This window comes from Dendrobates tinctorius, unplaced genomic scaffold (assembly GCF_039654945.1).
Source record: "Dendrobates tinctorius isolate UK_male_01 unplaced genomic scaffold, ASM3965494v1 ptg000032l, whole genome shotgun sequence".
NCBI lineage: Eukaryota > Metazoa > Chordata > Amphibia > Anura > Dendrobatidae > Dendrobates > Dendrobates tinctorius.
In genome coordinates, this window is record NW_027361700.1 from 37976204 (window position 1) to 37991598 (window position 15395).

Sequence of the window (15395 nt, forward strand, 5' to 3'; positions counted from 1 at the left end):
TTGGCCATTTAGTAGATTTACTATCACTATAGCCGCGAACACCCCATCTACCATCTACTGATTTCCCTTTTGTGGACCCTACTCCAGTGTCCTCCACTTTATTCATTATTACAGGTGGATAGTGACACAGTATGGAACGAGTTCCATTCTCCACCGGCTGTAAGAACGGCCGTAGGATCTTTACTTGAGCTGACATTTAAAGTTGCTTCTGGAGAACTGAAGGTAAGTCAAAAATGCACAATGTTAAACTATAGGGGGAACTATGCTGTTTTAAACACCACTGAATTACATTCTTTGTAATCTCGTAGAATGGATTTGCTGTTATCCGTCCACCAGGACATCATGCAGAAGAGTCCGTTGCTATGTAAGTATCATTAGAATGGTCTAGATAATGGTTCAGCTAGTAACATTGGGCCCCAAACTCATTCTTTTTAAACATGACCTGAAATGGGAACTGTACTTTGAACAAAACTTGCATAAATCAGTATTTTAGGCAACTATAAAAACTTTGCAACATATCTGACCAGAGAAATCTGCATCCTCCTCTACTTATGAGCCACTTCTTCCCCTCCTTCCGAATTCATCATCCATTCTAAAATAAACAGCTTAGACAAGATGGATTACCAGCACAGTGAGGTGTCAGGTTACACTTTTTATGCAAATGGGATTCAGAAGGAGTGAGCAACAGAGTGAAGAAACAGGCAGAGGGAGACACAGAAAGATTGTGCTAAGCTTTCTAACAAGTCTATAACTTCACTTCAGTGCTGGATTGGCATGCACACACCTCAGTACTGCTGTATAACATTACCCATACTGCTGCTTATTTCTGTGTGTTACGTAATGGAAAGAAGATCAGGAATTCTTCTCTTGTGGGCTGTGCATGGGTGAGATCATAGTACTCAATTTCCTCCCACCATCTCGGAGTCAGTTACACATTAGATTATAGATCTTGCAGGGGGGAAACTCTTGAACATTCAGAATGCAAATCATATAATGTCCAATAGTGTTATTCATCATATACACATACACACATAGTCAAAATTGTTGGTACCACTCGTTTAATAACAGAAAAGCCCACAATGGTGGCATAAATAACTTGAATCTGACAAAAGTAATACTGTAAATCAAAAATCTATGAAAATGAACAAATGAAAGTCAGACATTGATTTTTCCACCAGGCTTTTAAAAAAATAAAACTCATGAAATAGGCCTGGACAGAAATGATGGTACCCCTGAAAATAATGTGACAAAAGGGACATGTTAAATCGCGGTGTGTCCACTAATTAGCATCATAGGTGTCTACAATCTTGGAATCAGTGAGTGGGCCTGTATAGAGGGCTAAAGATACTCGCTGTGCTGTTTGGTGACATGGTGTGTATCACACTCAACATGGACCAGAGGAAGCGATGGAAAGAGTTGTCTCAGGAGATTAGAAAGAAAATTATAGGCAAACATGTTAAAGATAAAAGTTATAAGACCATCTCCTAGCAGCTTGATGTTCCTGTGACTACAATTGCACATATTATTCAGAAATGTAAGCTCCATGGGACTGTAGCCAACCTCCCTGGATGTGGCCGCAGGAAGAAAATTGGTGACAAATCAAAGAGATGGATAATACGAATGGTAACAAAAGAGCCCAGAAAAACTTCTAAACAGATTAAAGGTGAACTTCAAGCTCAAGGAACATCAGTGACAGGTCGCACCATCCGTCGTTGTATGAGCCAAAGTGGACACCAGTGGAGACGAACAAGGAGGACACCATTGTTGAAAAAAAATCATAAAAAAGCCAGACTGGAATTTGCCAAACTACATGTTGACAAGCCACACGGCTTCTGGGAGATATGGACAGATGAGACAAAAATGGAACTTTTTGGCAAGGCATATCAGCTCTATGTTCACAGATGGAAAAATGTAGCATATCAAGAAATAATACTGTCCCTACTGTGAAACTTGGAGGAGGATCTGTTATGTTCTGGGGCTGCCTTGCTGCATCTGGCATGGGGTGTCTAGAATCTGTGCAGGGTACAATGAAATCTCAAGACTATCAAGGGATTTTATAGAGAAATGTGCTGCCCAGTGTCAGAAAGCTTAGTCTCAGTCGCAGATCATGGATCTTGCAACAGGATAATGACCCAAAACACACAGCTAAAACACCCAAGAATGGCTAAGAGGAGAACATAGGACTATTCTGAAGTGGCCTTCTATAATAATAATAATAATAATAATCTTTATTTTTATATAGCGCTAACATATTCCGGAGCGCTTTACAGCTTGCACACATTATCTATGAGTCCTGACCTAAATCCTATTGAGCATCTTTGGAAAGAGCTGAAACATGCCGTCTGGAAAAGGCAACCTTCAAACATGAGACAACTGGAGCAGTTTGCTCTTGAAGAGTGGGACAAAATACCTGTTGGGAGGTGCAGAAGTCTCATTGACAGTTGCAGGAATTGTTTGATTGCAGTGATTGCCTCAAAAAGTTGTGCAACAAAATATTAAATTAAGGGTACCATCATTTCTGTCCAGACCTATTTCATGGGTTTTATTTTTTTAAAAATTCTGTGGAAGCATGGTTGAAAAGCAATGACTGACTTTCATTTGTTCATTATCATAGATTTCTCCTTCGTCTCATTGGGGGACACAGAAACTGTGGGGACACAGAGACTGTGGGTGTGTGCTTCTGCCGTCTGGAGGCTGACACTAAGTATACAAAAAAAGAGTTAGCTCCTCCTCCGCCGCATACACCCTCGCCCCCAGACCGGGCGTAACTCAGTTTTTTGCTTAGTGTCTGATACACCAGGGGTGCAGTTGGAGGCGCAGGTGAGCCAGGGGATCGAAGCATCCACCCCCAGTAGCCTCCCCCTCCCCGCCCAGGGATGGGGTTGAGAGCACCCCAAGAGAGCCCCCCGGCGGCAGGCTCACCTTTGTTTGTAGGGTCACCCCCCGGAACGGGACCCTCCAGAAGGCGCCGCGGGGCTGTCTGTTCCCCCGCCCGACGGGGTTACTTCTTCTCATGGGGCCCGACTCTCTCCCCGGTGGAACCCGGTGCGAGTAGTGCCACATGCGGCAGCAGACGCTCTGTGGCCAGAAGTCCCGCCGGCGGCCGCGGTCCCCGCGGTATGGGGAGATCCGCGAGGCCTGCCCGCCCCTTCCGGTGGTAGCCGGAAGCCCCGCCCACTGACTTCCGGCAGCCCGGGGGGCGCGGCGGGCGCGCAGTGTCCGGGGAGCGCGCGCCCTCCTCCCCCTCCTCGCAGGTCCCCGCCGGAGTACGGCTGAAGCTCCGCCGGCGGCCGCGGTCCCCGCTGTATGGGGAGGGCCGCGAGTTCCGCGCCCGCCCGCCGCTTCCGGTGGGGGCTAGAATCCCCGCCCACTGACTTCCGGCGGCACGGGGAGCGCGGCGGGCGCGCACAGTGACCAGAGGCTCCCGCCCTCCTCCCCCTCCTCGCATTTCCTCGCCGGAGTGCGGTCGGAAACCCCGCCGCCTCTCTCCAAAGTGCACCGCAGTGCCCCCGGCGAGTAACGGCACGTGAAGGAACAGGTGTGCAAAGCAGCTCGTCCACGTCTCAGGGTTTTCGCTGCGTCCAGAGCACCCCGTGGAAGAGGGGGGACGTTACCGGTGGGTGAGTGCAACCCCGTTTCGAGTGCCGCACTGGTTGTCAAGGAAGGGGTTACCCTCCTCCTCCTACCCTACCCTGCAATATGTCTGGCAAAGGGAAAGCTCACTCTTTCCTATACGCTGTTTGCGTTTCCTGTGGGGTCAGGCTGCCTAAGGCGCAGCCGGGTAAATTTTGCGAAGCCTGTGAGTCGGAGCGAGCCCAGGAGCCCCCCATTGTTGCAGAGCCCAGGGGTCAGGACCCCCCAGAATGGGCAGTGTCTTTATCGCATTCTATGATGTCCCTTACGAAGGCAATTGAGTCCCTTCGGGGCCCGGGCAGGGTCAAGGATGGTGGTCTGCCAGCGGAAGACAGCTCGTCCACGTCTCAGGACCCTTCGTCCGTTAGGGACCGCTCCAGCACCAGACAAGCTCATGGTAAGAGAGCTCGTTCTCCGTCGGCCGGGCCCTCTGGGGAGTCGGCGGCGATTTTTAGGGCATCTCGTTCCCTGTCGCCAAGCTCAGGAAGCGATCAGGACGAGGGCGAGGAGGAGGAAGAGGAAGCCTGGAATCCAGAAAGCCTGGGATACCAGGACTCGGAGGACAGCCTCAATGAGGCGGTCAACCAGACTTTAGAGATCGAGGATGATGTGTCCACGGCCTCAGGTCACAAGGTCTCCTTCAAGAAAACCAGGCGTCCGCATAGAAGGTTTGCCACACATCCGGAGTTCGAGGAGCTAGTCCAGAAACATAGGGAACACCCGGATAAGCGCTTTGCAATGCAAAAGGCGCTGCAAGCAAAGTATCCGTTCCCTCCTGAACTCCATAAAGGGTGGGTGGAGTCGCCAGTAGTGGACCCACCGGTGTCACGTTTAGCATCAAGATCGCTATTGTCGATACCCAGCGGTTCTTCTATTAAGGACCCAACTGATCGCCTCATAGAGGGGCTTGCCCGCTCAGTGTATGAGGCAGCAGGGTCGGCTCTGGCCCCCTCCTTTGCGGCTACCTGGGTGGCTAAGGCCATGGTTTCATGGGCAGACACTCTGCATAGGGCCCTCCAAGACAGGGATCTGCCCGCGGAAATCTTGGAGGTGACAAATCAGATATCAGGAGCGAGTGATTATCTCGTCGGCGCCGCTCTGGATGCGGCCGAGTGTTCTGCTGTGGCAGCAGCAAATGCGATCGCCGTAAGGCGAGCATTATGGCTGAGATTATGGAAAGTGGATTCTATCTCTAAAAAATCCTTGACCTCATTGCCTTTTCAAGGCAATCGATTGTTCGGTGAAAAGCTTGATAAACTTATCTCAGAAGCCACAGGGGGGAAGAGTAGTTTTCTACCGCAGCAGAAGAGTTGGCCGACATTCAGGCAGACGCAGAGGCGTTTTCGGCCCTTTCGTAGCTCCTGGAGGTGGACTTCGGCCAGGGCATCCACCTCCGCAAATGATGGTCAGATTAGAGAAAGGCAAGTTTCTTACAGGGCCAATCCGCTGGGTAGAGGCCGGGGCCGTTTGCCCAGAGCGAGGGGGGCCAGATCACAAAAGCCTCCAGCAAAATGACTCGAGGCACTTCGTACCTACGGACGACAGAGTGGGCGGACGCCTACTAAGGTTCAGCCACGTTTGGGTCGCAGTGGCACGCGACGCTTGGGTGGCAGAACTGATATCGTCCGGGTACAAGATAGAGTTTGTCGGACTCCCGCCACGGCGTTTCTTCCGTTCCCGGCTCTCCGGAACAGAATCGCAGGCGGAAGGTCTGTTGCAGGCTATAATGACGCTACAGCGCAACGGGGTCATTGTCCCAGTGCCGAAAAGCGAAGAGACGCAAGGTTTTTACTCCAACCTGTTTTCAGTCCCCAAAAAGGACAGGACAGTAAGGCCAGTACTGGATTTAAAGATCCTGAACAAGTTTATCAGGGTCAGGCGATTCCGGATGGAATCCCTCCGTTCGGTCATTTCAGCCATGGATCCAGGGGAATTCCTGGCCTCGATCGATGTGCAGGATGCATATCTACACATCCCGATTTTTCCTCCACACCAGAGGTTCCTGCGTTTTGCGATCGGAGGGCGACATTTCCAATTTGTTGCTCTGCCCTTCGGTCTGGCCACTGCCCCCAGAGTCTTTACAAAGATAATGGCGGTGGTTATGGCCATCCTGCATGCTCGGGGCATAACGGTACTACCCTACCTGGACGACCTTTTGGTAAAGGGGCCGTCGTTTCAGGCGTGCCAAGAGAATGTCGGTATCACTCTGGATACCCTGGCTCGCCTAGGTTGGCTGATCAATCGGAACAAGTCGTCCTTGGTTCCGGCTCAGAGAATCGTATTTCTAGGCATGATTTTCGACACCTCCCAGGGGCTGGTGATCCTCCCTCAGGACAAGGCGCAAAGGATCAAACAGGGGGTACGGAACCTTCTTCAGCCGGGCTTCAGATCCATCCGGTACGGCATGAGTGTGTTGGGCAGAATGGTGGCGGCGATGGAGGCAATCCCGTTTGCCCAGTTCCATCTCCGTCCGCTTCAACATGCGCTCTTGTCAGCATGGGACCGAAGGCTGCTTTCCCTCAATCATCGGTGCAGTTTGTCTCCACCGGTCCGACGGTCACTCCAGTGGTGGACTCGCGACTCGTCTCTGGTTCAGGGGAAACCCTTTCCCCCGGAACAGTGGTTGGTGGTGACGACCGATGCAAGCCTGCAGGGTTGGGGTGCAGTTTTCCAGAGTCACACAGCCCAGGGGCGGTGGTCCTTTCGGGAGGTAATTCTCCCGATCAACATTCTGGAGATACGGGCAATACGATTGGCCCTGCAACATTTTCAGCGTTGGCTGACAAACCGGCCGGTGCGCGTTCAGTCGGACAATGCTACAGTGGTAGCGTATGTGAACCATCAGGGGGGCACGCGCAGCCAGGCAGCCATGCGCGAGGTCGGGCTGGTACTGCGTTGGGCCGAGAAAAACCACGTGGTAATTTCAGCGGTGCACATTCCGGGAATCGAAAACTGGGCGGCGGATTTTCTCAGCCGACAGGGGGTCGCGGCAGGGGAGTGGTCCCTGCACCCCGAGGTTTTTCAACAGATCTGCCAACGGTGGGGGACACCAGACGTGGACCTTATGGCATCCAGAGAGAACGCCAAGATTCAAAGATTCGTCGCTCAATCCCTCGACCCGCAGGCAATCGCAGCAGACGCTCTGGTGCTTCCGTGGAGCCAGTTTCGGCTCCCGTACTTGTTCCCCCCGCTACCTCTGCTTCCAAGAGTCATCAGAAAGATAAGGAGAGAGAGGGTTCCAGCAATTCTGCTGGCCCCAGACTGGCCTCGGCGGGCCTGGTATGCAGATCTGGTTCAACTAGTGGTGGACGTACCCTGGCGTCTCCCAGATCGGCCGGACTTACTGTCCCAGGGGCCGATCTGCCATCCGAACTTAGGGGCCCTGTGTTTGACGGCGTGGCCATTGAATCTTGGCTGTTAACACAGGCAGGATTCAGGCGCGATGTGGTGGCCACGATGGTGAGTGCCCGAAAGCCTTCCTCGGCGAAGGTATATCATCGGACTTGGGAAGTGTTTTTCCGTTGGTGTAGGGATCGCGGAGTGGCTCCTCTGGTTTTTTCGATCCCCAACGTACTGGCTTTTCTGCAGGCAGGGCTGGACGCGGGATTGGCTCCGAGTTCGCTCAGAACGCAAGTCTCGGCCCTGTCGGTGCTTTTCCAACGAAAGGTCGCTTCGGTCTGGCAGGTTAGGACGTTTATGCAAGGGGTCGCACATTTAGTACCCCCCTATAAGGCACCGATGGAATCATGGGACCTGAACTTAGTGCTCAGGGCCCTTCAGGAACCTCCCTTCGAACCGTTACAAGAAGTCTCCTTACCTTACCTGTCCAGGAAGGTCGTTTTTCTGGTAGCGATAACATCTATTAGGCGGGTTTCGGAACTGGCGGCTTTATCTTGTAAACCGCCGTTCCTGACTTTTTATAAGGATAAAGTAGTTTTAAGGCCAGCTCCCCCCTTCTTGCCGAAGGTTGTCTCTGCATTCCATATCAACGAAGACATTGTCTTACCCTCGTTTTGCCCGGCACCGGTGCATAGGGTAGAAAAGGCATTGCACACCCTGGATCTGGTAAGAGCCCTTAGGAGATATGTGACAAGGACAGCGCCATTCCGCCAGACACTCTCTATTCGTGATTCCAGAAGGGCGGCGGAAGGGACTCGCTGCGTCCAGAGCGACTTTGGCCAGATGGGTTCGTCTGACAGTCCAAGAATCATATCAAATCAGTGGCACGCCGGTTCCGGCAGGGATCAGGGCACACTCGGCTCGAGCAGTGGGTGCCTCATGGGCACTGCGACACCAGGCTTCAGCGGAACAGGTGTGCAAAGCAGCTACCTGGTCCAGTTTGCATACGTTTGTCAAACATTATAACGTACATACCCAGGCATCCTCGGATGCAAGCCTGGGAAGAAAGATTCTCCAGGCAGCAGTTGCGCACCTCTAATCAGGGGCGCAAAATAGCATGGATTGGGTGAGCTAAGATCCCGCCCAGGGACTGCTTTAGAACGTCCCACAGTCTCTGTGTCCCCCAATGAGACGAAGGAGAAACATGGATTTTTGTGAGTACTCACCGTAAAATCCTTTTCTCCGAGACGCTCATTGGGGGACACAGCACCCACCCTATTAGCCAGTTGGCATCTGTTTATTTTGAATTATACAAATCCTTATGTAAGGATCAGGGTGGTCCCTTTTTCAGACGTATAATTTCTTGCCTGAGTTTAAGGCGCGTTCTCCTACTGCTTATGCACTAAACTGAGTTACGCCCGGTTTGGGGGCGAGGGTGTATGCGGCGGAGGAGGAGCTAACTCTTTTTTTGTATACTTAGTGTCAGCCTCCAGACGGCAGAAGCACACACCCACAGTCTCTGTGTCCCCACAGTCTCTGTGTCCCCCAATGAGCGTCTCGGAGAAAAGGATTTTACGGTGAGTACTCACAAAAATCCATGTTTTTGATTTATTATTACTTTTGTCAGATCCAAGTTATTTCTGTCATTAAACGAGGGGTACCAACAATGATGACCAGATGTGTACATCACAGCTTATTCTGAAAAGTTACTTTTGAAGATATAGTTACCCTTTAAAGTGTCCCTAATTTTCACACTGGCAAAATCATGTACATGTGGGAAAACCGTAAATTGATCATAGACTTCTTTTCAAGTCTCTAATATGGCTCACTGACCTTATACCCCTGTGTTTGTGATCCAGGGGATTCTGTTTTTTTAACTCCATAGCCATTGCTGCCAAAATTCTCCGTCAAAAGATGAACGTGGGTCGGATCCTCATAGTCGACTGGGTGAGTTGCCAAAATTACAAAAATAAAGCTGGCCATTATTTATAAAATAAGTGACTTTGATTTAACTCTTCTAATCCTGTTTATAGGATATTCACCATGGCAATGGAACCCAACAAGCCTTTTACAGTGACCCCAATGTCTTGTATGTGTCCCTCCACCGTTACGACGATGGGAACTTTTTTCCTGGCAGTGGCTCTCCAGAGGAGGTGAGTCCCATTGACTTGGAGGGGCTCCAGACCATGATTCATGGTACCAAATATGTATACATATTATATTTCTGTATTAACAGGTGGGTGCCGGTTGTGGAGTAGGATTCAATGTGAACATTGCATGGACAGGGGGAGTGGAGCCGCCTGTAGGGGATGCGGAGTATCTGGCTGCTTTTAGGTAATGTGTTAAACCCTATATGTTTTCTTATTTTCCTCCAATGTAAGTTGCACTCTTTAGTTCTGAAAGCCACTGCTGCTATCCACTAATGGGTCTGGTTGACCAATCATGGTAACATTCTCTAGATCAAAGTCTTTTTATCTATGAGGTTTATGTTTCTTGAGGTCAGGTGTCTCCAAGGCTTTCATTATGGTCATCCGTGAGCAGACCTGACACCTCTTCTACCCACCTCTTTTAAGTTGTGCTCCATTAGCTACATTTGGAAATTGTCAAGAACACTAAACCAGAGGGACCAATGAGGGAGAATAACAAGTTGAACTTTTGTTTTGTACATTGACCTATCAGTAGTATTTAACGTGTCTTGCTTGTCTCCCCAGGTTGGTGGTCATGCCTATAGCCCAAGAGTTTTCACCAGACCTTGTCCTAGTCTCAGCTGGGTTTGATGCAGTGGAGGGGCACCAAAGCCCACTTGGAGGCTACTCTGTTACAGCAAAATGTAAGCATGAATATAAAAAAAAATTAAAAACCACTAATATGAGTTTCTAAGCCAGAAGTTGTGATGAAAAGTCAGGATTTTAGGAGAACATCAAGAAAAAAATACCAATGTAATTTGGTAAATTTTATGTCATGTGTGTTTTATCTTGAAATAACCCATAATTTTTGGCTTCTGTGCTGTCGGGAAGATCACCACAGATTTCTGATCTATGTCCTTATGATCTCAGTAATAGTCAACATGATCTGATCAAATGGTTTTCTTAGATAATAATTAGTCACTTGTGACCCTGGTGAGCTTAGATGAAGACAACTTTGTATGGCAACTATATACGCTGTGAAAATGAATTATTTCTATCTATAGCTGTATTGTTGGTGGTTGTACCATTGTGCCCCTAGTTCATCAAGGTCTTGGTAAATGTTGTAATTGCTGCCTCTACACCATGTCCAGCTATGACACCGGTGACCTACCCAACCTAAGACCAATTCAAAACCAGATTAATCAAATCCATTTTTCACCTATGATCCTACTTACAATTTATTTCATTGGTTATGTTCATTGCTGACCAATTGCACAATAGTAAGCAGCATTATTGAGTTTTATAGGCTCCTCTAAAGTACATCAATGCCTCCATTTTGTCTGTGTGCTACTTAGGTTTTGGACACCTCACCACGCAGTTGATGACTCTGGCTGGAAGTAGGGTTGTCATGGCATTAGAAGGAGGACACGACTTAACTGCTATCTGTGATGCCTCTGAAGCTTGTGTGTCAGCTCTTCTAGGAATGGAGGTGAGAGCGGGATGATGGAAGGTTATAAGATGTGGTGATCGGAGCCTTATTCATGCTAACTATTATGTTCTTACTCCATAGCTGGAACCATTTGATAACAGCGTTCTGCAGCAGAGACCCAGTGGCAATGCAGTGACCACTCTAGAAAGAGTCATTACTATCCAGAGTAAGTGCCAGCTGTCAAGCAATAGTAGGACCACCCACTGGACTCCTGTGTAGGGTCGGTGGGCTGAGCTGGGGGGTGGTCCCTCTCTTACCGCGCAGAGATGTAACAGAGACACGAATGAGGCAAATGTCGGGTACAACAGGTCCAAGTTTATTTTCTTGTCGTCCGCCTGACGGCCTCCGAAGTACACCGCACTTCACTTATCGGCCCTCCGTTTTCAGGGCCGTTTCCCGCACACCGTACTTTACACCGGGGATGTACATATACGTACCGTCCCCTCTTCACCTGTTGACGCTCCTGTCAGATCCGTCACTGTGGCCGCCTTAGGCCCATAACCAACAGCACTTTTACTGAACAGTAATCTCTCTCAGTACGGTATGCTTTACCTCGGTGCCTCGTCTATACTGCGGTACTCTGGTGTCAGGACCACCCCCCTGACGTTCTCTCTCCTCAGTCCCCTGGTTTGGTTTTCCTCAGAGTGCACAAACTGTCGTAGTCCTCCTGTCACTTGAGCTCCCCCTGGGGACTGGAACTTTCTGGAACCCTCCTTCAAATTTATATCTTTCCCGGTTCCCTGTAACTCTGCCCCCCATGACCAACGGTTTCCTAAGCCCTAAGCTGATGTCAAGTCCTTTGCTCACACTCCTCCCAGCCCTCTAATGGTCAACCCAAGGTACTGCATGTCCACTACACTTTCCTAGCTGTTTCCCCACTGTAGTAACTGACACCTATCTAAACTGTGCAAACCTTTCCTTCTCTATACTGACAAGTCCGTCCGTCCGGTCACCTTCCCTACATACAAACACCAGGGATTTCAATGAATAAAATACAAGTTACACTGAATCTTTTCCTGCAAACCCATATATCATTCTGCTCGGCTTCTCCTTCTCTATAACATAGTGTTCACAGATCAGACTGCATGTACGACGGGACAGGTTTCCTTTAAGGACCATGATCTTTTTGTTTTCCACTTTCATTTTTCCTACCCTTTTTCCAAGAGCCATAACGATTTTTATTTTTCCACTGACATATCTATATGAGGACTTGATTTTTGCTGGGCGAGTTATAGTTCTGAATGATACCATACATTTCAAAACATAAATGTACTAAAAGAAAAAAAATCCAAATGGGAGTGGAATTGATAAATAACAGCAATTTGTATTTTTTTGTTTTAGGCTAGGTTCCCACAATGCTTATTTGGTGAGATTTTGATGTTGCAGATTTTCTGCAGCATTTCCGCACCTATTCACTAAGATGCATTTTTCATGAGGTTTTTATCGCATTTCTTCAACTGCCTTTTTGTCTCTTCTTTAGTATGTTATTTTGCTTTGGATATCTTGTCCTGTGCAGCTTTGGTAAAACTTTGTTGTTTATATGTCTTGTGCGGAATTATATGCATTTATAATGAGAGCTGTGGAGTCGGAGTCGTGGAGTCAGAGTCGGTGTCATGGAAATTGAGGAGTCGGAGGTTTGGCTTACCGACTCCACAGCCCTGTTTATAATGCAATTCCAATGCACGAGTTCAATAAAAATACATGTGCGGCTTTTATTTGCTTTTCCTCATCTCATTCAAGTCTATGGGGAAAATCTGCAAATAAACTGTATAATCACAACGAGAAAAATTGACCTGTTGAAGATTTCAAAAATGTACCACAGGTCGGTTTCTGCAGCATAAAAAAAGCAAAGTGGGCATGAGATTTTTATAAATACCATTCACTACAATATGCTGCGTTTTTTTGCACAGTGAATTTTTTTTGCATGGCGTGCTAAAATTTTTATTGCTGCCAATTTGGGGTCCTTGCGACCTTTTAATTCCAATTCCATTTTTTGGTGAGGAGGTGACAATAAAAAAACAGTACATTTGTTTAGATTTTGCTTTATATATATATTTATTTTTTATTTTTTTTATAACTTATTTTATTGGCTATACAGTGCACTGCAATTCTATAGTATTGCAGGCAATTTATTGTATAATCACCAGTCTCATATGAAGCCTAGAAAAAGGCTGGGCTTCATAGAAATAATAACTAGCCATGGCAACCCATCGCCACTCATCAATTAAGTAATGGGGGTGGGGGGCAATATTTAGAAGTGATTACCATTTCCTAACCTCTAATTTGGGTTCTGGCTGTATAATGCAGCTGGCCACCCATGCTGTATAGAGCAGGCTCAGTTTTTTTATTAATAATAATAAACAATCACACTCCAAACTCCACTATGGTGAAGACCAAAGAGTTGTCGAAGGACACCAGAAACAAAATTGTAGCCCTGCCCCAGGCTGGGAAGACTGAATCTGCAATAGGCAAGCAGCTTGGTGTGATGAAATCCACTGTGGGAGCAGTAATAAGAAAATGGAAGACATATAAGACCACTGATAATCTCCCTCGATCTGGGGCTCCACGCAAGATCTCACCTCGTGGAGTCAAAATGATCACAAGAACGGTGAGCAAAAATCCATGAACCACATGGGGGGACCTAGTGAATGACCTGAATAGAGCTGGGACCACCGTAACAAAGGCTACCATCAGTAACACACTACGCCGCCATCAACTCAGATCCTGCAGTGCCAGACGTGTCCCCCTGCTTAAGCCAGTACATGTCCGGGCCCATGTCCGGGCCCACCAGGGGAAGAGTCTTGAGGAGATCATTTGCATATTCCCAGTGCCTTCTGGGATAGGTGAAGAGTCTCCGCGAGCTCAACGATCACTGGGTTTTGGCCGTTGCAGCTGAAAAGAGGAAAACGGAAAACCTCATTTTTCATCGTTTTTAAGAAATCTCAAGATGGAAGAGGCCAGGAGCCATTTGGTGAGCTGCATTTCTTGCTACATGTTCACAGACTTACCAGTGGAAAAGCCAAACTTCACATGCCACAAATGCAAGCTTGTGTCCCTGTTGGAGGAAAAGTTGCAAAATCTCGAAGAGAGGTTAGCTACGTTAAAGATCATTAAGGAAGGTGAAGAGTTCTTGGACAGAGCAGAATTATCTCTTCATGTTACAGAAAGAGAAGAAATTCGAAGTGCACCTGAAGAAACAGAGGAATGGAGACATGTGACCCAGAGAAGCAGGAGGATCAGGAGGCAGTCAGCACCCATACTGCTCAGAAACCAGTACCAGGCTCTCACGCAGGAAAACGAAGAAATACATCAGGATAAGACTTTGCCAACAAACAGCAACCTTGTACGCCCTCAGAGTCCTCCTGGATGGAGAAAGAAAAATGTTGTGAAGAAGAAACGGAGAGTGGTGGTCATGGGGGATTCCCTGTTGAGAGGAACAGAGGCCGCTATCTGCAGACCGGATATAACTTCAAGAGAAATGTGCTGTCTTCCAGGTGCAAAAATTAAAGATGTGTCTGACAGGATATCAGGACTCTTCAGACCTACAGATGACTACCCATTCCTGCTACTACATGTGGGGACAAATGACACCGCAAGAAATGACCTGGAAACCATCTGCAGAGACTTTGAAGACTTAGGCAAGAAAGTAAAAGAACTGGGAGCGCAGGTGGTCTTCTCTTCCATCCTCCCAGTGGATGGCCATGGAACAAGGAGGTGGAATAAGATTCTGCAGGTGAACAACTGGCTACGTCGATGGTGCCGTCAGCAACGATTTGGATTTCTGGATCACGGAGTGAATTACTTATACGATGGACTACTTGCTAGAGATGGGGTGCACCTTACGAAGACTGGAAAGCATGTATTTGGAAGTCGCCTTGCTACACTTGTAAGGAGAGCTTTAAACTAGAACAACATGGGAAGGGAAGCAAAAGACCAGAAAAAGCCATACACCTGACAAATGCTATTGAGAACTCTGCTATTAGAAGTGGAAGGCAAGAACAAAGACAAAAGAATCTAATTAATAAAAATATTGGAGAAAGAGAAACCAATCACAATCTAAAATGTTTCTATACTAATGCACAAAGCATGGGCAACAAACAAGGAGAATTGGAACTACTAACACAGGAAAAGAAATATGATGTCATTGGAATCACTGAAACTTGGTGGGACAATACACATGATTGGAATACAAGACTAGAAGGATACAACTTATTTGCAAAAAACAGACTTGATAAACGAGGAGGAGGTGTCGCATTGTATGTTAGAAACGCGTATATCTGCACAGAGATTGAAGCTTCAGAGACTGGAAGTTCTGTGGAAACTGTTTGGGTAAGAATACAAGGACAGAACAATGGAAAGGACACCATTGTAGGCATTTACTACAGGCCGCCTGTGCAAGCTGAAGATATGGATGAACTCTTTATGCATCAAATGGCCAAGTTCTCCAAAAAATATGACATAGTTGTCATGGGAGATTTCAACTATCCAGACATTTGTTGGAAATCTCTCTCAGGCAAAACTAACAGGTCAAGGAAATTCTTATCCTCTCTTGCTGACAACTTTATCTTCCAAAAGGTAGGGGAGAAAACAAGGGGAACTGCTACCTTGGATCTAATCCTTATAAACAGGGAGGAAATGGTTGAGGAGGTAAAAGTGGCTGGGACCCTAGGAGGTAGCGACCATGCTATTTTAGAATTTTGGATAACTAGAGGCGGAAGACCTGTGAAGACTCAGATGTCAAGGTTAGATTTCAGAAAGGCAGATTTTAAGGGTTTCAGAAAGAGAATTGGAGGGATCCAATGGCTGGA

General features: G+C 47.7%; 1 protein-coding gene across 4 annotated transcripts in view; it reads left to right on the forward strand.

Annotated features, from left to right (window-relative positions):
- HDAC5 (histone deacetylase 5) overlaps window positions 1-15395 on the forward strand; it is a 159188-nt gene that overhangs the window by 132665 nt on the left and 11128 nt on the right. For 3 of the 4 annotated variants that reach the window (XM_073572779.1, XM_073572780.1, XM_073572777.1), the window contains 8 exons: window positions 88-222; window positions 309-364; window positions 8832-8919; window positions 9006-9125; window positions 9209-9306; window positions 9684-9802; window positions 10454-10587; window positions 10669-10753. In XM_073572779.1, the coding sequence (XP_073428880.1) occupies window positions 88-222; window positions 309-364; window positions 8832-8919; window positions 9006-9125; window positions 9209-9306; window positions 9684-9802; window positions 10454-10587; window positions 10669-10753 (835 nt within the window). The remainder of the gene's footprint in view (window positions 1-87; window positions 223-308; window positions 365-8831; window positions 8920-9005; window positions 9126-9208; window positions 9307-9683; window positions 9803-10453; window positions 10588-10668; window positions 10754-15395) is intronic. The other variant, XM_073572778.1, reaches the window with a different exon arrangement.